Genomic DNA, 27,830 nt, shown 5'->3' on the forward strand with positions numbered 1-27,830 from the left:
GCGCATGCGCACACACGTACATATTGTTGTCAACAGAGATGGCGCTGCGCGAAGGAGCCCTGCGTTTAAACGTGCTGGTCAGAAGCCGTCATTTTTACAAGTTAACTTCACTGGGTGTTGGTGCCCGCTCGTTGACTGAGAAAGTGTCATCTAAACAAGTAAAGTCCAGTGCCCCAGAGACTGCGGCCGACCACTTAATCTACACACAAGAGCACTTTGCATTAAAGGAGTCCCTCAGAAAGGTATGCAGGACTGCTAACACCAGGAAGTTTTGAGACAACAACGAAAACACAGCATGTTTTTAGCGAAGAGACAGTTGCAACAGCAGTGTTATTCTCCCTAACATGACCCTAAAATGAGCGCGGGGGGCAGTAAAGTAAAAGTAGGTGAGAGGTCAGTGCTAGCTTGCTCCTCCGCTAAGCTGCGTTGACGTCTCCTGTCTGCTCTTCATGCCCACACAAAGGAATCAGGCGCCAGTGTTTAGGTCCAGCTTTTTAGTGCTTGTTACCGCTACATTTGAAAAGTAGTGTTATTTTATGTGTCCGCAAATAATGCATGTTTTGAAGGACAGAAGAAGAACAAGACAGAACGCCAGGTTGGCTAAGGCTACTCTGTTTACAGTGACGAACACAGCCGCCGGGGTTGTGTCAAAAGGTGATTTCCGGTGTTTCCATGTGTTTTTTTTTTTAATGTCTAATATCTTTGCTCATGTTGGTAAATAGGTTGTAGTTAACAGGAACTACTAATAGGTTATATGTGTTATAAAGAAATAACTGTTTTTGCAATAATCCACGTTCTTTTGCAAGAGACCGCGTTAATGTACCTACTTAGTGTTCTAGTGCAAGCAATACAGTCCTTTTTGGCCACTTGAAATATCTTTATAGAAATGTTATGTTGTACTTTTTGCAATTTCTGCTGCCCTCTTGGTCGATCTCTCTTGAAAAAAACATTTTTAATCTCAGTGAGTGCTTTTACCTGGATAAGCAAAGGATATATGAAAGTCTCTTTGCTAAAAAAAATGATTGCAGCTTCTACCTTGTGACCAGAAGTTGTTCATTGTTGCACAAATTGACTTGATATCATTCACAAACGACATGTTTGACAAATTATAGGCCAACAACTCATTGTCCATAGTTTAAATACTTGCAGAAGACTTTTGGCATATACAGTAAATTACTTTTTGGCACAACACCAGCTTGTATGGATTCATGACCTACCGTGCACTCCCACATCCTGCTAATTAATGTCAGCCATGCTCTCGCCAACATGCACAGCATGTTTATATGTGTCCGTTCAGATTTGTTATATTCAAGGAGCTGTTTAAGGAAACGGAAGGTTTTGATGTGCATGTTTATTTGTTAAATGAATAATCAGAAGCTGTGGTGTGGCGTGCTCGTGTGCACATTGATAAATATAAAACAATAAAGTAGTAAGAGCACATTTAAAAGTTATTTATATAGGATATTAGAGGTGAAGTCTATGTTTTTCACCATTAGCCCTCTTTGAAGGACAGTTATGACTGTGCTCTGACTTAAGTCACATTTGGGGTCACAATGAAACCATTGTTTGAGGGGACAAGTCCCCAAATGCCTGATATCAGTTGGTTTGTTGGTGGTTTATTTTTGTGTCTAGATAAATACTGATGGTGATTGGAGTAATGAGTGGGTCATGGCCTTCACATTAAACAGGTAATCAGGCCAATGTACTTTAGCCTAAACAGACCACATTTTTGTTTGTATCAAATAAATAGTTGGCTGGGAATCAAATAGTGCGTATCACTTATCTAGGAGCCAGAGCTGGTGTTCTTCCTCTGGCTATAGAGGCTGGCTGTCAGAATTAATCATTTAAGATTGTCATTTATGCTTATTTAATCATTTGTATGCTGATAAAGTATCCTATCCTTATTAGGTCTGATAAGAGTCTGTGTGCACTTGTGTACCATGAGATGAGCGGAAGCAGTCTCGACGTTATAGTTCCATTATAGCTTTTGAAACCACACTGTTCCATTTTCTTAAAAGTTCGAGAGTTCACACCTTTAAATATGTCTTTGAGACATGACCTGTTGCAGGTCATGTCTTATAGTTTAGCAAGACGCTTACTTCTGCATACAGTTTAAGTTCATTGAAATTCGTATGTCTATGTATGGCTGGAAACACACGCACACACACACACACACACACACACACACACACACACACACACACACACACACACACACACAGTGATGTTGCTTAAGAATACTTAAGAAAGTATTTGTAATTGCATATTCAAGAATGATTGCTTGCTGACAATAAAAAGTGATGTAGCCAATAGAGGTGGGAATCACCATACATCCCACGATACGATATTATCACAATACTTAACGCACGATGCGATATTATTGCAATTTTTTAAAATATTTTGCGATATTCAGATTCTGTACATAAAGGTAAACTTTATCAATATTCATTTTATCTAATATCAAAGTCTCACACTCAGTCTTTCTCTCATTTCAGTCAGTTTTATTGTTGACAAACTGAACGGTTTGTATTACAGTTTAGTCCCAACCTAATTGAATGCAACCATCTGGTACAATTATAGCTATTCTGAACTATGCAATATGAAAACTATGCAGCCCCTTCAGCAACTGAAGAATTTGAAAGTAAATTAAAACAAAATATAATTTTACATTAAATAAAAAAGTTTTAAACTTAATTAAAATAAAACATGTCTTAAATTAAAAGAAGTAAACTGTCATGTTTATTGCTGCCAAAAAACAAGTTAAACACATTTGGACAGTGAAGGAATGTCAGGATTCTTGCTCAGAAAAAGGATCAACATGCTCTGAGCACAAAAACCTTTTTTGTAACAAAATATTGATTTCTGCTGTCCCTGTATCGATACATTATTAGCAAACAAAATATCACGATACTACATAGTATCGATTTTTTCCCCCACCCCTAGTAGCCAAAGGAATCAGTTGAAGTTGGTTGAGTTCAGGTGAAGGAATCTTTTCCTCAACTTTGACTGACTAACCTCGCGAGCCACAAAGACAAAGAGCTCTGTCTTGCCTTGTTTTGTTGTGCAGTTAGTTGGTCTCGTGTTCCAGCGGGGTTTGTGCCTAGATAAACCCAACACTGGCATTTTCAGAATTATTATTGAGGTTGTTGAAAACTAACAGTCACAGCTGTGTGATGGGGGAGAATCTGTTTGTGAGTCCAGTTTTATATTTTCAGTGACAAGCCCCTGAAATATTCTCTTGTACAGAAGACCTGAACTTTGGATTGTTGATTTGATTTAGTTTGTTTCTATTTGCTAAGTTTGTCTAAAAGGCCAGGCAGAGAAGGTGAGATGGACTGTTTTGCTCTTTGCTTAAGCAAGGGTAGGTTGTAAATACACATTAAGTGAGGGTTTTACATTTTAACTGAGATAATTTAAAGGGCCTCGGGTGTCTTGGATTCATTTTGATGCCAATACAATTATGTATTGGCCTTCCTTATCAGAGATTTCTGGGTTTTTTGTCCCTTTGTTACAGTTTGTGCTTCCTGGCATTCAAAGCTTTGGGTTTTTAAGGGCCTAAATATTAGTAGCTCCAAATGATGGTATTAAAAAAAATGATAGGAACCATTAGTAATTAGTCTGACTCATTTAGAATTTCTATTACTATAGTGACATTGGCAACAAAGTCTGAAAAAATAACAATAAGAGCTTAATTTAAGGCAAAGCTGTTGTAGTAAATAGAAGGAAGTTTATTGTCTGACTAAACCTTTTAAGGATGCCAGAAGGTCAAAAATAAAATAGTACTGGGAAAACTGGGAAGGGTTTATAAAAATTAAAAGGAAATACAGGACAATAAGTTGGAAGTGCTGGAAAGGGAACTCAAGGGGGAGCAGTTTATTAAAAGAGCCGTACTGTCTTTGTTTAGAGGTGTCAAACGGGGTTTTAGGAAATCCTTTTGTTACTGCTGAAGGTTAGACGCTCACAACGCCAATGTTTCCACAACTAATTTAATACGAGTGGGTTCGTTTACATCTTAGAATCTTGCCGGGAAATTAGTTTTCAGAATTAGAATGACTACATCTTCAGTGCCTGGAAGTTCAAGTGCTTTAACAGATAAAATTAGCAAAAAATTATAGGAAGAGACTACTCACATTGACCTGTCAGACGGGAATTTCTGACAGGTCAACAAATACAAATATTTCTGAGATATTACACAACAACAATGAAGGTGATTGGCCTGTAATGTCTTTTATTGTTTTATGTAAGAAGTAAGGCTTTTTTATTTTCTATTTTTGTCTTGTAAAATTGGTCAATTTTTACATTTATTTCCTATCTACGTGGTACTTTATATTGTAAGGTAATATTAATACAATATTAAACAGAAACACAAACAATCAGACAGCCTACTATAAGCAAGATCATGGCAAAAGTGTGGAGGAAAAACACCCTTTTAACAGGAAGAAACCCTGGCAGGCTCAGGGAGGGGCAGTGTCTGTTGAGACCTACTGGGAGAGAGATGGGACAAAAGGCACACTAATATAGGGCCTGTTTATTCAAGACCTTGTATGTAAGGAGAAAGATTTTAAATTGAATTCTGGATTTAACAGGGAGCCAATGAGAATGTCAGTATGGGAGAAATATGGTCTCTGTGATCTAATAAAAGAAGGCAAGTCCTTCATATTTGTTTAACATGTGCTCTGACAGACATATCCTGGTGAAAAAATGACTAATTTCTTAAAGTTCTACTGGAGGCCAAGGTGATGTCATCGAGAGTTAGTATCAGGTTAGTCACCATGTTTAGGATGTCTTTAGGACCCATTATAAAAACCCTTTTTTGTCTGAATTTGGAATTTGGATTTGATTTGTGTCATCTGGCTTCATATAGAGTCAAATATAGAGTGTCATCTGCATAGCAATGAACATATATTCAATGTCTTCTAATAATAATAATAAGCATTTGAAAAAAATGAAGGATAGAAATGGCATTATAATTAGCTGATACAGCTGGTTGAAGAAAAATGTTTACTTACAGTTACCTTAAAAGCCCGTGATACGTAGTCTGTTATTAATATATTTGATGTTTTGCATAGAGGATAATTTTACATTTTGCACTCTGAATATTAATTAAGCAGCAGAAAGATAGACAGATTGCTCATAGGCTTCAAGGTTTGTCACACTTAATCAAAGTAATTTGCCGGATGTATTGATAAGTTTTGAATTCATTATGATCAACAATAACAGTATTATGAAAATACAATGATTTTTTGATATGGGCTGCATTGTATGTAGGGCTGCCACGATTAGTCGACTAGTCACGATTAGTCGACTATTAAAATCGTCGACGACTGTTTTAGTAGTCGACGCGTCGTTTGAAGCTTTGTAAGATCCCAAAAGACACAGGGATAAGTAGTAGTATTTAAGAGTGTAATAACGGACTGAAACAGAAGATGGCAGCACTGCATGTACAAGGATGCCAGCTGCCGTTAAACCCCGAAGAAGAAGAAGCTGTGTCCCAGAATTCATAGCGCGGCCCAGCGCAGTTGTCAACAATGGCGGCAGATAGTTGTTTTAATATTACTCTTATTATTCTTTCTGGGTCACAAAATAAAGTTTAGCATATTTTCAGGCGAGAATGTAGCTGTGTAAACCTCAAATATCTGCTCAGTTTATCAAGCCACATATTTTCAAAAGAGCTCTGACGTTTTCGGAGACGTCTGTTACCCACTAGCTCGATAGCTAGCCGGGGGCAAGGCTCACTAGAGCCCGTGAGAAGACCGGACTCCCGGCAAATGTTTTCAACCCACCGCCATCTTTCGCTACTCAGGTTAAACATGATATATAAGTCACTTAGATAACTTAAAAATGTTATTGTTTGGCTTTTTTTTAGTATTTTATTTGTACCTGAGTAAATCGGTTTGGCTGAGATTAAAGTTATATTTTTTACACAGCTGAATAAACGTCAAGCAGACAACTGATTATCAGAAGTGTGAGATGCTCGAGAATATACTCCGGTGTCCCGTTATATTTTAGATAGCAAGGAGCAGACGGCTGAGTTTATTAAACTTCACCGAAACAATCTGCAGATGTCATTAAAATTTAATAAACTATCATCTTGTCTTTATTTTTAGTTAGCACATACCTTAAACACTTCAAGCTGTAAGCTAATGATGGTTATATAAGAGCAGATGCATGCTGGTGCAATAATCTATACGTTTTATGTCCAATGGATGCATGATCTGATTAGTCGACTAATCGCAAAAATAATTGGTGACTAGTCGACTATCAAAAAAATCGTTTGTGGCAGCCCCAATTGTATGACATTCAATTATGATGTATGTCAAGGCGCAAGAAGAAAAAATACCCCTTCAGAAGGTCAAAAGCAAGAATGAGTCATCTGTTATTATTATTTTTGTTCCCATTTAATAATGAGTCAGGGATTTTCATGCACCTTCACCTCGTTTTTTTTTAAACTTCCATTGACTTTAGACTCTTTCAAGACTTTTTCTCCAAATTGGACATTTAGTAAGACTTTTTGTTGCAATGTTTGTGACCTGACCTAACTACATGTCAGGTCAGTGATGTGAAATTCTTCTGTTATGTTGCAAAGGGACTACACAATAACCTTCGTAAGAATTGGGTTGCTCCCAGATGACATTTATGTTTCCCTTTCCAGCGACAAATGGACACTCCCTTTCCCTCCGCAGGTTCTGAACGTTAAAAAGAACTAGTGCTTCCTTTTTTTAAATGTTGGTTCTTGTGTTGAAAAGTTCTGTAAGTGAGCCTTTTTTAAAAGAGTACAGCCCAGGTATGCGCACTGTATCAGTGTCAAAGGTATCGTCTGTTTTCTGTTCTGTACGGTGAAATGATGATGGTCGTGTTTTCTTTATTTCTCACCCAGAATGTTGCTTTTGGCTTGTTCAGTAGTTGGCAGGTTTGGGTTTGGGTGTTTTGGCAGCTGAGAATGACCGTGTGCGTGACTTTTTCCAATCCTGAAAAAAACAACAACTTCTGAACGCTTTAATACTGAACATTTAATCAAAGAAACACAAAGAAATAATCCAATAGTTTTGACTTCTCAGAGCTCAGTTTTATTGGCCGAGACTTGAATCTAATTATTCCCATTTCTACCTAATATGTCTTTTTTTTTAATCATTACTTTTTATTGGCTTTTTCCACCATACAGTACATAGCAGAGAAACAGTGAAGGAGCAAATAGTCATGGCTCTGTTGAAAACATGGCCCATTAAAGAAAGCTTATTAACAAATAGCAAGTGAAGATGCCTCAGTGGATTTTTAGAAACATTAAAAAATGGACGGGTACAGTTACACCACATAAGTTTTTATTTTCTGTGTTTACGTGTTAATTGATTCGCTTGCCTGGCAGCACTTGATGCTGAGGTTATTTTGCAGAAGATGTTGATGTTCTGTTAGACCTGCTGTGTGAGGGAGAATTGTTTTAGAAACTGACAAACATGGTACCAGATGAACTGTAACCCACACTATGGATGTAGCTATTCTCTGGGAAGTATTTGAGTTCATTGGTGCTTCACCATCTGGGGACCACTTCCAGGTGCTTGAAATGAATCATGGCACCAGAGTTCAATGATTTCACAGTCTGCTTGAAAAACTAGGGTGCAACCTGGTCTATACTCACTACAGACACTTTGATGACTCAGAAAACACTGTTAGAGGACACTGCAGCTTTCATTTGGATTCAGGAGACAAAAGCAAAAGCTGCTCTCAGTGTTGATGGATATTATGTAAATTTGAGTTTCAAGATGACCACAAAACATTTGTTCTTCGCATATAAATCATTATTTAGTTAAGTTTAGTTTAAAAAAATAGCATGAAGCTAGGCTCACTTTTGTGTGTGTGTATGTATGTATATATATGATATGTTAGCATGTACCTCAACAAGTCATCATTTTACCTCTTAGATTATGAAAGTTGTCCCTTGACCACAGATGCAAGCTTTACAGCTTTTTCGTTCCACTCTAGAATCATAAAACATGCCACAGTCATCCTTCATTTTGAGGCAGCTGTATCCCGGGCTTTGTGGCTGAGTACATGGAGTGGCTGCTAACCCAAAAAGAATGCCATTGGTATGGGTTTCAGCACTGAGATTTAGTTTTGCATGCTGATCTAAATATTACTTTGGAGGTTTTTCCTGCAGTGCCAAGAACAAAATGATGGGGGAGAACACTGAGTCATTAAAATATTGGCATTCAGTGCATACTAAAGATCTGCACAATATTAGCTTCCAGCTGCATCAGTACAAAAGTGCTCAGCATAAGCCCTCAAAACGCAAGCCTGCACTGATAGCATATACATGTTGAGAATAGCATGCCTTTCATGCTGTCGCCATATTCATCATGATTGTGGGCCAACCATATAATACTTTTTCTATTCATTGATATGTGATACCTTCTGTTTCTGTCTGCTTGAAGTAGGTTACGTAGATTTTAGAATATATGTGCACTACACAGCAGGAAGCCGACTATATATAAAAATCATTTTAAGTGCTTTCCCACTCTCATGTCCTTTAGGTCTTATGACACAGGAGACAAAAGAGCAGGGCTGTCAGCTGTTGTTAGAATCACATGATGGTTACAACAACAAGGAAGAAATGAATGCAAAACAAAACAAATGCTTAAAATTCAAAGAAACAGATATAAAGATTTCATGTGCACCGTAAAGTAGAAGTACAGATACAACATCATACCTCTCTTCTGTGGTGTTTGTGCCATAGCTCATCGACCAGGAGATCAACCCTTACGTCGATCAATGGGAAGCAGAAGGGAAGTTTCCAGCCCACAAGCTCTTCAAGATCTTAGGAAATGCAGGATTTCTAGGAGTCAACAAACCAGTTGGTAAGACACCTAATATTATCTTTCGGGTAATGCAGTAAACCCTTCTAATATCAGTTTCTAGGATAGTGTCCAGTCCTCACTCGTGTTTTTTGTGAGGTTTGGCATGGAATGGCACATGAGTGAAATGAAACCATCTGCATTGTTGTTAGATCTCTTAGAGACTTGCAGTGTATTCTGGGATGGGTTCCAACACCTGTGATTTTGATAAACGACGAGTTTAATTATCTGGTGGGGTTCATGCATTGTTAGGAGGAGAGGGATAAGGAAAGGCTTTGTTTCATCAAAAGCCTCAGAAGCCTTTATTTTGGAGGAAGCTTGTTTTCTACGGCGAGATCTAAGCTATAATAGCCGTCGCACGAAGGTGCCAAATTTAGTGCAGCATTTTGCTTTTTTGTTGTGTCTTACACACGAGGGTATTTTTAGGAAATGAATAATAATAAAAAGATGAAAGAATGACTTTCTCTAAGCACGCAAAGTGCTAAAAAAAACAAACTGACGTGGTTTTTACTTGCTTCCTATTTTCTTTATATTGACCTTAAAAGTATAAAGGCAATCGGTGCTCGGCTTATGTTTGCAATATGTGTATTTATTACACAAGAATGACTTTGGCAGTATTAGAGGGCATGTCGCGACGCAGACTTTTGTCAATTTATATTTCTTGCTCTTTCCCGTTGGTAATCCATGCAGACGTGAAGACTGATTAATCATCCAGGCCTCAGTCTACATGATAAATGCTGCTTGGTCAAGCTGTTTATCTTGCCATTGCAAAAACCCCATGATGAATTTGTAACATAGCTAACATATCCCACAGCGCACTCCAAACCGAGGAATCCTCCGCCGTCTGCCCATTTTGACCATTTCTGCTTCAGCAAACATGCAGCACATCTCTTTCACAGCTGAATTCATGGTCCGTTTGCTTTTCTCTGCTTCTGACAGCCATTCATTATGAGTCGGGCTTACAAACGTTCCCACTGTGATGATGGGTGCTGGTGTCACAGCAGCATCCCACTACAGCTGTCTGAAACTGACTATCCTTTTTTCCAGATGTATATCCAGCTGGGTCGTCGCTGAGATGGTGGGAGGTAGTGAGAAATTTACAGTACAGGACCACGAAATGTGTGCGGTTCTATGTGTAATCCATTATGAATATGAAGCGAGACTTATGGGAAGTGTTTGATAATCAAAAGCAGATGTTTTATGTCTAGTGTATTGCATTACTCCCACAGTATAAGGTCAGTTTCTCTAAATTAATTAGCCACGTCTGGTCTTTTTTGGCATATTCGAGATCTCGTTCGTTTTCTGACATTTGACGGCGAATAGAAGAAAAGCATGTGAGCAACATTGTTGGACAGTGAGACGTTTGCACCACAAGCCTGTAGGTCAGAGAGAAGGGAGGGTGAGGGAATTAAAATGTGCTGACTACACAAGCATTAAGCATTAGTTGACAAGATTAGAGCGGAGAATCCTCGCAGTGAGAAGACACACTGTATGATCAGGTTGTAGATTAACTGCAATCACGTATGGTGCAAGAAACATGCTTAAGAGATGCCATTTGAAACTACAGCGTCAGCAACAGTCATTAAATGACAGTTGTTAAGGGCATCAAACTGGCATGGTCGAAAATGTATTCTTGCTGTGCAGCATATAGTTGGAGTGGTGCTAACATCAATATTGCTTTCTCCTGCAATAAAGAGAAAAGGATACTCCTGCCCAGTTTGTCTTACCACAGTGACTGCTTCATGACTCCTCGAGGTGCTGCAGAGAGTTAATTAAATTCAGAAATGATTAAAACTGAAAAAGCATGCTTAACTACGCACACTGTCACCACAACGCAGTGATTTTCTGCTTTTGTGTCATGTAAGGGGTATTAGCTCCTCATTTGCACAGACATCATGACGTATCATATAATTGTTTTCAGTCTGTGGAGTGTGCATCTCTTTAAAATCCCCCAGGAAACATGGCTGACATCTGTTTTCTGCACAAACAATGCATTTTACACCTTTACTCATTCGTCTTGCTGAATATCTTTTAATAATAATGGAAAAAAGATCAACGATTCCACTCTGTGAAAATGCATGCTGTCAGAAAAACTACAATAAGCTGTTTATGTGTACCGCACTGCCGACTAATGAAGCAGACTCTCACACAGTTCTGTATTGTGTTAATTGATTCTGACGCTTGGATTACAGGAATGGGAAAAAGGGATTTAGGAGTCTGTTTAATTTAGATGTTATTCATCAAGTGAAAGAGAGACGTGTTTGCCCTTGATGAGAAAAGCGCTTAAGCTAAATACAGTGCAATACAACTCTTCAGAAGTACATAGCAAAGAGTCAGTCATTGCAAAAACATATATTTGTAGTAAAAATGTGAAAGTGTGTTGCGATCGGGCAGCTTGTTCCTCAATGCACGGGAACAAAACTCTGCACAGCAAACAACTGAAAGGTATCTTATGCGTAGTAAATATAAAGCAGTCACTAAAAGATTTGCATGAACTGTTGAAATGTTGTGACACCATTTTCGTTAGTTTTCCGCAGTTGGTGTTGACATTACAAACTGTAGGTTTTAAAGGGCTGTGCAGAAAAATGTCAAATCACTCTAACAGGAAGCCTAAAATAGGAATTAAAGAATATTATTTAAATGCAGTAGTGACAGTGGTAGCTTAACATTTAAGAAGCATTACACACTGTTGACTAAATAGATCTAAGGCAGGGCTTGAATCTCATATTCTCAGTTTTTTTAAAAATAGGAATCAATAAAAGCCATAAAGAAAATCCCCCCGTGTGCAGTCAGAAGACTTACTTTCTGCTCTTTCTCCCTGCACAAGGAAAGACATTTTAACCTTTCAAAACACGAGAACAAAAGTTTTCCCAAGGCAGCCACGTTGAGGAAGAAGAAGAGGATGACCCTTGGCTCACTGACTATTTTCCTTTTCCCTGACAGAGAGGTATCTGCTGACCGTACAGTGGAAATGGCCTTGTGTCCTGCCTGACAGATAGAACCTGGCAGCCCGCGCGTTTTCCCCTTCCACTGAGTGTTTTTCGTGCAGGATTTGAAAGGAGTAACCTTTCGGTGAGACTCGTATGTCCAGGGTGTTACTTTTCTCTCACTTTTTCTCTTCGCCTATACTTTGATGAATACCTTACAGAAGGTTTTTCTGTCCAGAAACATTAGCATAGTGGTTTTAATATGACGTGACACTGTAATGAGGACGATAATGATGCACGCGTTCGCGACTCGACAAAGCAGCACAGTGGCACCTGTGTCCATTGTAATAGTTATTACAGGACAGTATTGCAGAAGGGCTTATGATGGTGATTCATCTTTCCTATCCAGGGACAAGTGACCTGTTTTATTATCGGGTTCCTCATATCAATATTAAGTTCAGAGAAATAAAAGAAATAACAGTGTGTTACACCCATCATCGCTGCAGTGTCTCTGTGCTGCACCTTCAATCCCCAGATTCTTCATCCTTGTGTTTCTCCTTCACGTGGCGCTCCACCCTATGGGAGCCTATAGCGAGGAACATCTGCTTCCCTGAGCAGACATATGTGTATGGGTTTGACATTTGTGACAGGATTTTGCTTTGTTTTTCTTCTGCTTGCTTGTTCAACCAGACAGCCTGCTGTTTTGTTTAAAGTGGGATAAACCTCGGTGCTTCCCTTCGTTCACATTAACCGCTGCAGGGTTTCCAGGGCTCAGGGACTTATCTCTGCACAGCTGCACCTGTTTCCTCTTATTTTTGGCTCCCCCACTCCCTTGTTTGCTTGTCCCTATATATTTTCCCTTTTCTCTGTCCCAATTTATTTGACTCTTTCTGTTATTCGCTGTCCGTCTTCGACGTTCTGACAGACTGCGCTTTCCATTATTCCCCAACTAGTCTGGCAGGTGATATGAAACCACTTTTCTTGAGTTGCCAGCCTCTGTGTGGTAAATTCACTCATAATTATTCATTGTCAGTCAGTGCTGGTATCCATCATTCAGCGGCTGCTGTGCTGTATTTAGTAATGAGAAAACAGCATCGAACATTCACGAATGCTTAGTCTTCTTACATTTGACTGTCTGGTCATTATCATCAGGACATTTGTCCTAAACGAATAACTGTCAGGTTAAATCTGCTTGACCAGCATGATAATTGAGGGATTTTTTTAATTATTTATATATATTTTTGTACTGCAGAATGACAGTTTATCTTCATTGTGTTTTTTCTTTTGACAGGATTTGTTTGCCAAACCAAGCTGAGAGAAAATTCATTATAAATGCGGGTACATCAGCTTCCTGCTTCCATGAGTAACAGATAGAAATTGGTCCTTTCGCATTAAATATGTAATATAACACCAGGTGCTTCATTTTAATTGAGGATAAAAGGCAAAATAAAGATAAGGGATGGGTCTTGGTGAGGACAACTGACATAAATGTGTGTTTTAAACACGTTTATTATACAGCATTCAGCTCGATTACAGACCTTTGCTCTTTGGAAGTATCCCCACTGCCACAATGGAAGAAAATAGACATCAGTTTTTGGTTTCTTTACTTCTTTTTTGCAAATGGGTTGTTGAAGAGATCAAGATCCGATTAGAGATGGTAGTAGAACACATGAGCTACTGATCCCCCAGCAGTGCTTTTTACACATAATTACAGATAACACCGTTAATCATAACACCCTTTAATTAATCTGAGTGCATGCTCCAGTGCCAACAGATCACAATGTTATGTATGTATACCGGCATATATTGCGCGTGCATGTGTGAGCGTGGTGATTTTAGAGATAGAGGATAGATGGAAGTGACACAGGAAAGGATTTGTAAGCCATTCTTTCTGCCTCTTTGTGCTTCGCAGTAAGGATCCACATTTGTTTTTCTTAAGTTTAAATGACTAAAATAGTGATACTCATGAATACACACAATGCGCTGAAGCGTTAAATGTGTTTTGTCTTGTGCAGAATATGGAGGCTTGGGCCTCGACTTCAGCTTCAGTGCAGCAGTGGCAGAGGAGCTGGGCAACATCCGCTGTGGAGGAATCCCCATGGCCATCGGGGTACAAACTGACATGACGACTCCGGCACTGGCCAGGTACAAGCCTGCAAACCTAGCGTCACATTCTCTGAATCCATTCTTACAACGAACGTTGGTGCTTTGCTTGCTTTTGTAACTAATTCCCTGCAGTGGGGAGGATGGTCACACGGGAACAGAGAAAATAAAACTCCTGTCAAAACTGTGGATAATATCGTAGTAACTTTTTGTCAATAATCTTTAGATCAAAGATAGAAAACACTTAGATTTATGGAAAAGTACATGAACTGTGTGAACGGCATTATTTTTTTTTATTTCTTTTAGTCAATCGTTCCTTCTTTTATGTAACATGTAAAACAGTTTTCTTATATTTTTACTATTATTAAACTAGTAAATACCTCTAGTGAGCAGCCATTGATCAGAGTTACACTCCCTAAGCTGTATGTTAATTAATATGCTTGGTAATACTTTGTTTTGCCCATTTGGTGTGAAGCAAACTGTTACCAAGCATACAGGACCTTGGCTTGTTACGTGATATCCCTTTACTTTAACTCTTGGTGACACAAGACAAAAATTCAGTGAAACAGACAGTCAGAGTCTCGGGAGCTTAATTAGAGGATCTACTCTCGCCTGCGATGAGGTTTAAGTAGTATAAAAGAGCTGCAGATGAGTGGGAGTGATACCGTGTGAGCTCACTCCCACTGGAGCTGTAATTGCCTCAAACATGGCAGTGTTTTTTTTAAAGCACACGATCTGCCACAGTTACACGAGTTTGACGAAACTCTCATTTGACACTGTCCTAAAAATACTGGTAGAAAATAAAACAACAGATGGAAAAACAAAGAGACGGCGTCACATAGTCATTGTGTGTTTGTGTTTGCAGGTTTGGTTCGGACGAGCTTAAGAAGGAGTTCCTCCTTCCCTCCATCAGTGGGGACAAAGTGGCCTGCCTTGGAGTGAGTGAGGTTGGAGCTGGCTCTGATGTTTCGAGTGCGTTTAATATTATATCTTCTTCTTCTCCAGTATCTTTAATTTCCACTAAGGGTTCATGTCTAGTCTTTTAATCTGAGGTTTCCATTTAAACCCCAGTTTTCTGAACACTCAACCACTTTTCAGGTATCAAGACCAAGGCAGTGAGGAAAGGTGATGAGTATGTGATCAATGGGGGAAAGATGTGGACCACCAACGGTACCCAGGCTGACTGGATGTGTCTCCTCGCCAACACCAGTGACGGGCCCCCACATAAGAACAAATCACTCATATGTCTACCCATGAACTTGCCAGGTAGGGTTAGTCGATTTGTTTTAGTTGGCAAAAGACATTTTCTGCAGAAATCCACTATCTGTGATTCATTTCCAAGTTCACGGTTGCGCCTGTTTTTGGAAAGCACATAGATTGTTTAATTTTGCGCCCTAAAACAACTTATTATATTGTATTGCATGTTGACGTTCTTTCTGTTTCCTGTCTGTTCCACCGTAGGAGTGCACATCGCCCGAAAGATTGATAAACTGGGTATGTGGTCATCTGACACAGCCGAAGTGTTTTTCGATGACGTTCACGTGCCCTGTAAGAATGTTATCGGCCAAGAAGGCATGGGCTTTACCTATCAGATGCTTCAGTTCCAGGAAGAGAGGCTTTGGGCAGTGGCCAATAGTAAGTGGACTTTACTCAGTGAAGCTTATCTTACTTATTACTCCAAGGATATGATGTCATCTAAAGTTTACTTTCACCCATTCTCCCCCACATCAGCCTCCTACGGATTTTACTGGAAGTTTGCGCAGTTTATGCTCTATTTCAGTTTCACGTTTAGTTTTCAGATAAATGAGGAGCTCAGGACACATAGTTCTAGTAATTTGTAAAGCAGTTGTTTGCTTTTGATTTGAATCAATGTTGCCTTGGGCAGAATGCGTAAGAAACTATTTGTGCTGTTTTTACTGGATCTGATGCTCATGTTAGCCTGTCTGGCTTGGTTGATCCAAACCAGAGTGTCTTCAGCAAAGGTAGATAACACATTTTAGCGGAGGTGTTAAAAATAATCCCGTGTCACCTCCAGTCTTGACCACTATGGACAACGTCATTCAGGAGACCATCCAGTACACACGGCAGAGGAAGATCTTCAAGCATCCCGTCCTTCATCACCAGGCGGTTCACTTCAGGTTGGCTGAGCTGCAGACAGAGGTCGAGCTGCTCCGCTCTCTCCTCTACCGTGCTACAGGTAGTTTCACTTAATAGACAACATAAAGCTACATGCTAATATTAGCTCAGTAATGTAGGCACCTGGGTGACTTTTAATTAGTCCTAAGTTCAGAGCAGTAGGATATATGGAAGACGCAGGAAATGTGATAGCTGTATGTTTGCATTACTAATAAGAAAACCTTGGACTAGTGTACCACAATGACATTTTATTATTATTTTATTTTAGAAACTGCACTCTGAAAGCATAAAGTACTGTGCAAAGGAGCTTTATTATGTTTGGCTTCAAGCAGCCAACTCCAAGAGTGAGTGAATCCCCATGGATGTCCACTGGAAAATGATCAGCTTACCAGCAGGAAAGAATATGATTAATGGCATTTTCTATAGAAGTGCTTAAACGATATGATATATAATAATATACCATTAAAGGTATCACAGTATTATTAAAGATTTTAATAAATGTAAGCACAGATATGATGTGACGTTTTCCTATTCATTTGCGTTTTAGCTTAATTTTGCATTCTGTTTATTAACGTGCTTATTTCCAATTTTAATATGCTAAGTACTATTTTCTGTTTTGTATTTTCTTAACTGATTTTTTTAAATGTTTCTTTATGCATTTCTGAAAGACAAGTACGTGATGTCACAGTCAGATCCTGCCATCTTTTTTTTATGAAAGAAAGCTACTTTCATCTGCTCCCTACAAGGGCTCACCACAGAACCCAGAGCTCCACATACTTGATTTGGCAGGTTTTTACCCCGGATGTCCTTTGTGATGCAACCCCCCGAGAGATTTGTGCCTCCGCCTTGGAACGAACCAGACAAACCCAATTCCAAAAAAGTTTCTCAACTTTTTTTGGAATTGTGTTTGTATAATAGCAGGTTGAGAGTGCATGAAGCTTAGTGGACAGCAGTGGCTGCATTCTGGCACGTGCCCAGCTCTGCCAGAATGCAGTCCAAGTGCTTCACATGGCCATCTTTATAATACGAATGCATGTCTGCATCCGTGGGGTCGCTGTCCAAGCTCTTGTGATTTGTCTCTCAGTTTAAAACCCCCTCAGTGGCCAGTAGCTTTGGGTGAATTCATCAGACTGGGAACAGTTCAAGTCAAAATTTGCTTGCCCAGAAAGCAGAGCTCCCTGCGACTGTTTGGTGCAGGTGTTTAAGCGCACACACAGACACACAAATCCTTTTTTTTTTAGACGCTGAAACAGGAGAAATCATGCGGCTCACACATGTTCCTCTAGAGGGTTCCTACAATAGAGGCACTGATCAGTTGCACTGGGAAAAGGCCTGAATGGGGCAAAACATTGAATCAGAGCCAGACGCATCTGAAACTGAAACACATTTGTTTTATTGTCTGTTTTCCTCTTTTCATTCTGTCCACCTGGACATTTTTTACACTCTTCCCGGCTCGTGGCTATCCTTTGTTTTCCCTCTGCAGCGCTGTATATTAAAGGCAACGATGTCACCAAGCTGGCATCCATGGCCAAATTAAAGGGGGGACGCCTTGCCAGAGAAGTGGGCGACAGCTGTCTCCAGTACTGGGGAGGGATGGGCTACACCAGTGATGTGCTAGTCAGCCGATTTTACAGGTAAGATGAAATGAGGCATGAGACATGCTCACTCTAACGTAACTAATCTGGATTTCCTTATTGTCATATCTGAAAATGATAAAAATGCAACGTAACCAGGTAGCCACAAGTTACTACTCTCTGCAAAACAGAAAAAAAATATTATATCTAACCCAAATCCATGACTCAGCAGCTACTGTATGCACTTTGTTAGGATATATTATTTCTATGGCACCAGCATTCAGTTTTGTTGCAGGTCTTTAATTAAGCCTTCTGATTAATGTATATTATTGTTTATTGTTTAAATATAATAGTTAATGTATATCATTTATGATTTAATGTGATTTCTTAATAATTAATGTTAAAATTGCAAACATGATTGGCTTCACTTTATTAATAATGCTTGAAAATTCTCGATGCATGCTCAATCATCCAGGTAAGGACATCCCAAAAATGATATTAAATCATTATGCAAATGTTCTGTTTATAAGGTCGGGGAAACCTGCAGTCAGCGGAGACTGAAGAAGGTTCTTGAATGAGTCACGAAACATTTCTCCCACTGAAAACGCTACAACCAGATGAACAGAAGCAACTTTTACGGAATGTTTGAAAACTTCTGAGGCCCCGTTCAGTTATTTAGTGCTTAATCAAGTAACACTTAGTTTCAGATTCCTAAGTCTTTGTTTTGCACGATGCTGACATCTAGTGACAGGGCAAATAATGCAACCGGATTGTGTAACCAAAAGTGACTGAACTTTGGGTCATTTAAATGACTTACATGCAGCTTCCTGTTTGTAATTGTGACAGAAAAAAACAAACAAGAAATTTTCCTTCTCTGCAGGGATTCCAGGTTAATGTCAATTGGTGGAGGAGCTGATGAGGTAATGCTGGGAATCATCTGCAAGTACATGGACACACTACCTGGCAAGTGATGTAATCAACGCTAACCCCAGTGGGAAAATCACTTCTGATTTGTGCACTTTGATCAGTTACTCAGATGAGGAGATTTTGCCTTTTTAACAATACTGTATGTGGTCATAAAGACATCCTCATACGGTCAATCACACAGAATAATGAAGCCCCCCCCCCCTTCCTTGTCTGTACACACGTGCAACAATGCAGTTTTGGTTGTATGTAATTTGTTACTTATGTAATTATTGTTTAGAATTAAGAAAAATAATGTTCTTTAATAAAAATTGTTTTATGTTTGAGATTTTCGCACTGAAGACATTTCAGCACATCCAACAGCATGAAGTTACACCAGCTAATCCAGAGCATAAAATTTGTTTATTTACATTAATATTTTTACAATAAAGATGAAACAATGACGTACACTACTGTCGCACGTGTGGTCGTCTTATGACAATAGAATGTCATAATCTAGCGCATACACTAGATTATGCAGATCATTCTATAACTTGTTCAAGTTGAACTCAGCTGATTGCTGAGGATTACAGTTCTCGACACTGCCGTATCGTCTATAGTCATAAATCATGCTCTTCTCAATCCAGGTTAACTGGTCAGATATTAAGTATAAACACCGTAAATACTGATATTGTCTGCTTCATCTATGCATACAGTATGCACTACATTTCCTGTGATTATTGATTTTCTCAGACATTGTCCTAAACCACTTATACTTTTTAGTACTCCTTTAAAAAGCATTGGTAGGCCTTTCTACACTTTTTCTCGAGTCATTGTTTGAAAGCCTGACACTGTGGCACATATTAAAGTGTAATGACTTTAAAAAAAACAAAAACAAAAAAAAAACCACATCCCTGCCTTTTCTCTTTATTATCCTGGTCTGGTTCAGATGTGTCATTGAAGCACAAACTGGAAGAGCAAAGTCCAATAAGATCCTCCTATCACCTCAACCTGATAAACCAGTACAGGACAAAGAAGACGAAAAAGCAGAAGAGCAGCATGTAGCACAGCAGTTTGGTCTGACTGCCCCGGGACAGCTTCTTGACTCTGCCGATGGTGGCACCAAGCAGGCCGCCCGTGGAGTCAAAGTCTGTGTCCTAAAGTGAGATGCAGAGAAGAAAAGTGGTAAATAGACTGATTCTTATATAGCACCTTTCTACTCTTGAGTATTCAACGCCAGGTAGGGTTAGTCGATTTGTTATCGACATTTTCTGCCATCTAACACAATATGCGAAATCCACCCATTCACACAAGCACTTTCTTCTATGATTTCAAGTGCTTACAAACCAACATTCACAAACATTCATACTCCAATGGATGGGTCAGAATGATGCATTAACTTAGGGTTAATATCTTGTCCAAGGATATTTGGCATGCTGACCAGGGGGAGCCAGGGATCAAGCCACCAACCTTCTGATTAGTAGATGACCTGCTCCACCTCCTGAGCTACAGCCACCCTGACTACATGATTACAGAAGTCCAGCGGAGAACAATATCCAAGTGCTAGGAGACATTTCTGAAGTTTACAGTGATGGTATCTGAATCATTTACTCAAATTCTTTAGTTTTGAGGGGTTTCTTAGTGACTTCTGACCAATAAGTCAAACCGAGTAGTGCGGTGCTCTGAACAGATAATTGGAGGTGAGCTTCCCTCCCTCCAAGACATCTACAGGAAGCGCTGCCTGAGGAAAGCGGGGAGGATCATCAAGGACTCCAGTCACCCCAGCCATAAACTGTTCAGACTACTTCCATCAGGAAGGAGGTTCTGCAGCATCCGGTCCCGTACCAGCAGACTGAGAGACAGCTTCTTCCACCAGGCCATCAGACTGCTGAACATGTCATAGACACCTCACCTTCACTACTGGAACTTTAACATTATGCACTCCATACTGTACAGTAATGCCACTGTTCTGCACATGTCTCAACTTTGTATATTTTTATATATTTTATTTATTGTTTACTCTATTTAATTTGTAAAATATGTGTACACACACACACACACACACACACGTAGAAAAATATTTAGTATACACATCCAGGAATACATATACTATTATATATTGTACATATATTTATTAGTTTCAGATGTAGCCATTCTTGTATTTTGCTTGTTTACATTATTGTATTTTGCACAACTCTGTTGCTTGTGAAGCTCGCACACAAGAATTTCACTCACATGTGCTGTACCAATGTACCTGCACATGTGATGTGATAATAAAAGTGATTTGATTTGACAACATAAAACAACACATAAAGCAGAAAAAAATAGCTCCCTACCAACCTCAGACAACACTAAATGTTGCTTCTTTTTTATTTATTTTTTGCTGTAGCAGCAAGTGGTCCAGCGTACTCCAAAGTAAAACTCACCATATCGTCCAGCATTGTGTTCTGGTATTTGACTTCTGTGCCAATGTCAATGGAGAGCTGTAAAAATCAATTCATTATGATTACGTGACTTGTAAAACACAGTAATTGAAGAAATTAGGTTACATTTTGAGTACATACAGAAACCGTTGAGTCATTTATATTAAACTCTTTGCTGCAATATTTACTGACTGTTAAACATAACAACAAAACGCTCGTAATCAGCAGTTACTTACACTTTTTAAAGCGTTGACTTTAGCCCTGAGTCCCTCCTGTAGGTGTTCATTTTCTTCCTCGTATACACTATATCCACTAGCCACATAGTTCCCAGAGCCTCCTTCACCTGTATTAAAATACATTAAGCATTAATGAAGCGTTCATGAACAACAGAGTACTCAGAGTACCAAACAACAAACATTTGTTAACATAAGCTAGCTTTAGTTAGCAACAAATGCTACGTATGAGAAAAGAGAAGCTTTGGTTTAATTGTTTGTTTCTTACCCAGTCCGGCGCGCCTCATTTTGACCCGACCGAAGCTAACACTGTCCAATGGTTTATGTTAAAAGACAAAATAAGAAGGAAGTTCGACTTCTGATTGATCCGGTAACTGTAGCACGTCTGCTCACAACACAAACGCCACGACACCCTACGGCGGCCGACGAGGACAAATGGAGAAAAACGAGTAAAAAGGAAAACCGTATGTGAGCTTGTATATGAGCTTCAAATATAATTACTATTAAATCAGTTTCAAAAATATATATATAAATTGCTCATTATGTAATGTATGTATGCCTTGTGCAACCCTGTTACTGTCATACTGAATATCCATTCAGTTTCAATACATTACAATAATAATTAATTTAGATTAATTTATGCAACTTTCAAAATCTACCTTAACTTTTCAAGGTGTGACAAATAAATACTCAGGAAAAATAACATGTTGTTTAATAATATTTATATGTTTGTGATGTTTTTTTCTATACATTTCTTTTATGTACAGTGTTGCAAATCACTGTTAGTTGGCAGTTGAAATGGAATATAAATGTAGTAAATGTAGTGTAATTGTTAGAGTGACACTCAATCTTATAAGAAAACATTGGAAAAATACAAAATATGTCATAGAGGTCTGACCTTTATACTATACATGGTGTTAGTAATTGCCTAAATCATGTCACTTATTTTTTTTATAATGTTTTTATTGTCAAGTAATTCCCTGTTTTGTCTTTTTATTTTCCACACTGAATAGGTTTCAGTAACAGGGTTGCACATATGTTATAGAATACAACTTGAAAGGCCCACACAAAAATAGTCTGATGTTAATTTGTCTGTGTACCCTACAGTGTGTCCACAGTGGGGTTGTCAAACTTACTTTATGTCATGGGCCATACCATACAGCCCAGTTTGATCTCACGTGGGCCAGACCAGTAAAACCTCTGCATAAAACAACACCCATCTAAACTGTTTCCATTCTTTAGCTGTCAAGAAGTACTTAAGAAAGCATAAGCATCAGAGAAAGACACCACTTACTCAATTCCCCTTGATATTTTCCAGACGACAGAAGGTATTGTTTTGGGTTTTCTTTGTTAAATTATTCTTTTCATTTAACGGATGAACAATTTGAGAAATCTTCATTAAAAATAATTGCGATTTCCAAAAAAACATGTTCTTTTTTCTGTTCTCGTTCCGTATACAAGATTGCTTTGAAGAGCACAAAACTTTAATATGTGGACTTTCTTTACTCGTGTGTAGTAAAGCTGACAAAATAAAACGAAAAGCAGTGTATTTTATTTAAAAATGTAATTATTTCACTGCAGTTTTCACAATTTCCAAAGACATCCAGTGGGACAAATTGGAGCCTTTGGAAGGCTAGTACTGCCGTCCGAGTCACATATTTGACGCGGTGCTCTAAAGCATATCGTCAAGTGTGTATCCCTGCAGGGAAATTTTCATAGGCTATGTAACTCACTTTAAAATTTGACAAACCCACTAACAAAGGGAAGCTTTTCTCATAAGTAAGTATATCCACATCAGGCTTTAGTCTGTGTGCCTCAAGCCCGTTGTGAGGTGACAGTATTTAAAGAGTTATAGTCATATATCGAAAGAAGCCAAAGTAACTCGGCTTTTTTCTTTTTTAATGCAATATAAAGCTTATGTTGTCCCTGAATTGCAGGAAAAAAACCTGCAGGAATTTTGCATAACTGTCCACCAGTCTCTGACTTCAGATCACTGTAATTTTTGACCTCTCTTCCAAGCAGAATTCCTTCTCTTACTTCTCACGACTGAAAGCAGTCAGATGCACAAACATCCCACAAAATTTCACTGGGATCTAAATCTTGGCTTTGACCACTATAAGCCATTCCATCACTCTCCATTTGTCCTTTTTTTCAACCATTTCATGGTGGATTTGCTACAGTGCCTAGGATTATGATGCTGGTAAAAGGTCCACTTCCTCTTCACCTTAAACTTTCAGACAGATCGGCTCAAAAGATCTGAAAGCTCTTTGATGTGAAACTGAATCAAAGTGACTGCAATCTACACATTACCCACAACAAAGTAACCCCAAACCAACAATTCCTCCAACATGCTTCACAAACATCTTCCCTGGAAAAGCTGTTTTTGTCCATGCCCAACAGATCCTCTGTTATTGTAACCACAAAAGTATATCTTTTATTATGTCTAGACAACATTATTGTAAGCAGTCTTCGCCTGTATGTTCAATAGCAAGCTTAATATTATTTTCAGACAATAAAACCATCCAATTTGTGCAGTCTCTTTCTGAAACTTAGACACCAACAGCAGCAGTGACCTGCAGATCCTGTGATAATATCTGAGAGTGCTTGAAAACTTCTCTTTGCATTAAAGGGGTCAAATCTGCACTCAGACTACAGAGCAGCAGAAATGTCACTTTTCCCTACAGCGACTCATTCATTTCAAATAATTTTTAGATCCCCGAATGCCAGACCCCTACCATTTTTTCCTGACAACTTTAGAGATTTCTTCATATCTTGCCACACTGACATCAAAAGACTTTGTTAGCAAAGAGAGTCACAGGCTCTGATTCTCATGCAATGGGTCTGAAGCTGTGATAAATGTAGGGTGTTTTATATGACTGATTTTTTTCCTTTACATTATGAATATGAATCTGTGTCAGTTTCTTGTGCCTCTTGTTTTAGTATTCCTCCTTCAGGGAAGGAGGATGGATAAAGCACATTAAAAAAAACAACTCACATTAATCAAAGTGTTATAAAAAAAAAGGTAGAATGGGAAAAAAAATACAAAAAACCACCAAGGGAATAGAAAAGAAATAAATAAATGTGTGTCAGTGGGTGCTAAACATATACAGTTGTGTCCAAATAAGTCACAGGAAACACAAAGAGCAATCAGATGGACTCAAATGACTGATTAGTTTTAAGTCTAATTTTAAAAGACTCACTGGACCCCGTGGACATAGAACTGTTGATGATGGAGAGGCTGCTTGGACCAACAAGTACACAGTGTCTTGTGTGCAGGTTGTGGATTTTATGGAGGAAACAAACCTAGCAAGGGAGAATAGTGTAGTGGGTTGAGGCAGGTCATAGGTTAACTGGTTATTAAAAATTCAGGACAGGTGCGAGTATCAGTGTGAATGGTTGTTTTTACCTGTGTTAGTCCTACAAAAGACTGGCAGCCTGTACAGGGGGTGTCCTTCTGTTCTCTCTATGATAGCTGAGGTGGGCTCAGCTATCATAATTAAAAATATTCTACAGGGACTCATATTATGTCGAGACTGCGCTAGCTTTAATGAAATTCAATGTTGTTTGAAACTTTTCTTGCGTGTTCATCTGTATGTGCTCTGGATCTCTTCTCATAACATAAAAACAACAGTCATCATTCATGCTTTTGGTTGCCAAGCTCATGGGATCCGCACGCTTCGACACAAAGACATACTAAATATAGGAAAACAGTCTAAAAGAAGAAAACCGCTGATTCTTTTTTGCATCTCATGACCATCTTTTAAACACTGCCAGCCTAAAAGTGGTACACGTCAGCAGGCAAACACAGACAGATGTTTTCCTTTGAAGAGTTTTTAACGCAATCACCATAAAATGGAAAGAAATCTTCTTTGTGGGTTGAATAACACGGGCTTACTGACACATCCATCTGCGCTGCATGGGACAGAAAAGAGTTTCTCAATATTTGCAAAATCCTAGAGGTGCTGTTTAGCAGTGATGAGCTTTTCTTATCCCCTCATACATCATCGCTCACCTAGCTCTGTGCCAATATCGTAGGAGACAGCTAATATGATATAAGAGATTAGAATGACTTTCGTGACGTTAATTTATTCCAATCCAATATCTTATAAATACATAAAACTTTAAGCTCCCCTCTGCCATAATGCATTTCAATGCCCCAGCAGTCATTTTTTTATGTTTCAGCCAACGGCTTTGCTGTATGCATGACCTTGACATGAGTCAAAGAAAGGGAGGATATTGATTGAACTGTGTGCACCAGTCTCAGGTGTCTTTGTGTATCTGAGAGGATTAGATTTATTAAAAAGATCTTTAGAGTGGAGAAAGGCTTCTGGATGTCTAGAAACTGGCATTCATCTTCAGTGAATTGCGTGGATGCAGAACAGCCTGGCTGCACTGATCAGCATGCACAGTCCCTGAGCCGTTCTTCACAAACAGTACAGTTTGCACTTTGCACAGATGTCTTTTCATCCTCTTGAGATATCTAAGAGTTTTCAAATGGTGCTTGAAATCTCCACAACAGATTTGAACGTGCTGTGGTAAACAGTACTGCAGTGAGGACGTTTATAGCTCCCAATTTAACAGACTCTAAGATTCTTAAGAACTTATTATATAGTATCTGTAATAGCTAGAAAGATTTGCATTTCCTGCGAAAATGCAGTGTGGATGCTTTAAAGCTGAAGCTGTATGCAAAAACTAGCTGAAAAAGCTGAAAAGTTGCAGAAATTGTAAAAACTTTGCAGAAGCAAAGGAACTTTGCTAAAATGGAATAACTTAGCAGAACTGCAATATCTTAGAGGAAACATAATACTTGGCAGAAATACAATAGCATAGCAGAACTTAACAGAAATATTGTAACTTACCAGAAACATGATAACTTCTCAAAAATACAAGAATTTAGGAGAAATAGTATAAGATAACAGAAAGAATATATTTAGCCAAAAATACTTAAGCATTACAGAAACACTATGATTTAGAAAAATAGTACAACAGAGCAGAAATACTGTGATTTACCAGAGACACTGTGATGAACTATGAATATTGTAATTTTAAATCAATACTATGTTTTAGCACAAATACTATAATTTGACAGAAATACTATATTTAGCACAAATCTTATAAAATAGCAGAAATAGTATGATTTAGCACAATAGTAATAACTTAAACAGAAAAATTGGAAAAGCAAAATGGACAGCTGAAAAAATGCTGAACATGCTAAGGGTCCCTCAAATATACTTGTTAAATGAAAAAAATTGGCAAAAAAAAATATAACAGCCACACAATCACAAATATGGACACATATGGAAACACACATGCACAGAGAGAGACACACACAAGATCCAATTCAGTCAACCAGTCTAAATATATTGAATTTGAATCTTACAATGAGATCATCCCATAAAAAGGCTTCCTCTCTCTCTCTCTCTCTCTCTCTCTCTCTCTCTCTCTCTCTCTCTCTCTCTCTCTCACACACACACACACGCACACACACACACACACACACACACACACACACACACACACACACACACACACAGAGAAGTAAGTTTCTAGCTCAGTCAAGCAGCCTTGGAGCTGCTGAATTTGAATCCACCAATCAGGTAGCCACAAGTTACTACTCTCTGCAAAACAGAAAAAAAATATTATATCTAACCCAAATCCATGACTCAGCAGCTACTGTATGCACTTTGTTAGGATATATTATTTCTATGGCACCAGCATTCAGTTTTGTTGCAGGTCTTTAATTAAGCCTTCTGATTAATGTATATTATTGTTTATTGTTTAAATATAATAGTTAATGTATATCATTTATGATTTAATGTGATTTCTTAATAATTAATGTTAAAATTGCAAACATGATTGGCTTCACTTTATTAATAATGCTTGAAAATTCTCGATGCATGCTCAATCATCCAGGTAAGGACATCCCAAAAATGATATTAAATCATTATGCAAATGTTCTGTTTATAAGGTCGGGGAAACCTGCAGTCAGCGGAGACTGAAGAAGTCCCTTGAATGAGTCACGAAACATTTCTCCCACTGAAAACGCTACAACCAGATGAACAGAAGCAACTTTTACGGAATGTTTGAAAACTTCTGAGGCCCCGTTCAGTTATTTAGTGCTTAATCAAGTAACACTTAGTTTCAGATTCCTAAGTCTTTGTTTTGCACGATGCTGACATCTAGTGACAGGGCAAATAATGCAACCGGATTGTGTAACCAAAAGTGACTGAACTTTGGGTCATTTAAATGACTTGCATGCAGCTTCCTGTTTGTAATTGTGACAGAAAAAAACAAACAAGAAATTTTCCTTCTCTGCAGGGATTCCAGGTTAATGTCAATTGGTGCAGGAGCTGATGAGGTAATGCTGGGAATCATCTGCAAGTACATGGACACACTACCTGGCAAGTGATGTAATCAACGCTAACCCCAGTGGGAAAATCACTTCTGATTTGTGCACTTTGATCAGTTACTCAGATGAGGAGGTTTTGCCTTTTTAACAATACTGTATGTGGTCATAAAGACATCCTCATACGGTCAATCACACAGAATAATGAAGCCCCCCCCTTCCTTGTCTGTACACACGTGCAACAATGCAGTTTTGGTTGTATGTAATTTGTTACTTATGTAATTATTGTTTAGAATTAAGAAAAATAATGTTCTTTAATAAAAATTGTTTTATGTTTGA

At 38.6% G+C, this 27,830-nt stretch overlaps 2 protein-coding genes across 3 annotated transcripts; one reads left to right on the forward strand and one right to left on the reverse strand.

Annotated features, from left to right (window-relative positions):
* The first annotated feature begins 11 nt into the window (after nucleotides 1-11).
* LOC146549473 (putative acyl-CoA dehydrogenase 6) lies at nucleotides 12-27,830 on the forward strand. 2 transcript variants are annotated; one of them, XM_085261515.1, is made up of 9 exons: nucleotides 12-242; nucleotides 8,729-8,849; nucleotides 13,789-13,918; nucleotides 14,742-14,848; nucleotides 14,975-15,142; nucleotides 15,338-15,511; nucleotides 15,912-16,073; nucleotides 17,496-17,646; nucleotides 27,464-27,830. In XM_085261515.1, the coding sequence occupies exons 1-9, from the start codon at nucleotides 39-41 to the stop codon at nucleotides 27,552-27,554; spliced, it is 1,308 nt and encodes a 435-aa protein (XP_085117641.1). In that variant the 5' UTR covers nucleotides 12-38; the 3' UTR covers nucleotides 27,555-27,830. The 2 variants fall into 2 exon arrangements, with proteins under 2 accessions (XP_085117641.1, XP_085117640.1); XM_085261514.1 differs by lacking the exon at nucleotides 27,464-27,830 and adding an exon at nucleotides 18,467-18,959 and having other exon boundaries at nucleotides 13-242.
* bet1 (Bet1 golgi vesicular membrane trafficking protein) lies at nucleotides 18,896-21,577 on the reverse strand. The gene is made up of 4 exons (XM_085261517.1): nucleotides 21,414-21,577; nucleotides 21,149-21,255; nucleotides 20,916-20,972; nucleotides 18,896-19,646 (listed from the first exon to the last, which is right to left on the reverse strand). Exons 1-4 carry the CDS (start codon nucleotides 21,430-21,432, stop codon nucleotides 19,491-19,493), a joined length of 339 nt encoding a protein of 112 aa, XP_085117643.1. The 5' UTR covers nucleotides 21,433-21,577; the 3' UTR covers nucleotides 18,896-19,490.

This window comes from Mchenga conophoros, linkage group LG22 (genome assembly GCF_057382185.1).
Source record: "Mchenga conophoros isolate Kocher_MC1m ecotype Shallow Benthic linkage group LG22, M_conophoros_male_GT1.1, whole genome shotgun sequence".
NCBI classification, from domain to species: Eukaryota; Metazoa; Chordata; class Actinopteri; order Cichliformes; family Cichlidae; genus Mchenga; species Mchenga conophoros.

What these genes read in the sequence shown, in the direction of transcription:
- LOC146549473 (XM_085261515.1), top strand. Translation starts at nt 39, where the DNA reads ATGGCGCTGCGCGAAGGAGCCCTGCGTTTAAACGTGCTGGTCAGAAGC. An exon ending in TCTACCCATGAACTTGCCAG is followed by an intron (nt 15,143 to 15,337) that starts GTAGGGTTAGTC and finishes GTTCCACCGTAG; the next exon opens with GAGTGCACATCGCCCGAAAG. An exon ending in CTAGTCAGCCGATTTTACAG is followed by an intron (nt 17,647 to 27,463) that starts GTAAGATGAAAT and finishes CCTTCTCTGCAG; the next exon opens with GGATTCCAGGTTAATGTCAA.
- bet1 (XM_085261517.1), bottom strand. An exon ending in AAGTCAACGCTTTAAAAAGT is followed by an intron (nt 20,973 to 21,148) that starts GTAAGTAACTGC and finishes TGATTTTTACAG; the next exon opens with CTCTCCATTGACATTGGCAC. An exon ending in ACACAATGCTGGACGATATG is followed by an intron (nt 19,647 to 20,915) that starts GTGAGTTTTACT and finishes ATCTCACTTTAG; the next exon opens with GACACAGACTTTGACTCCAC.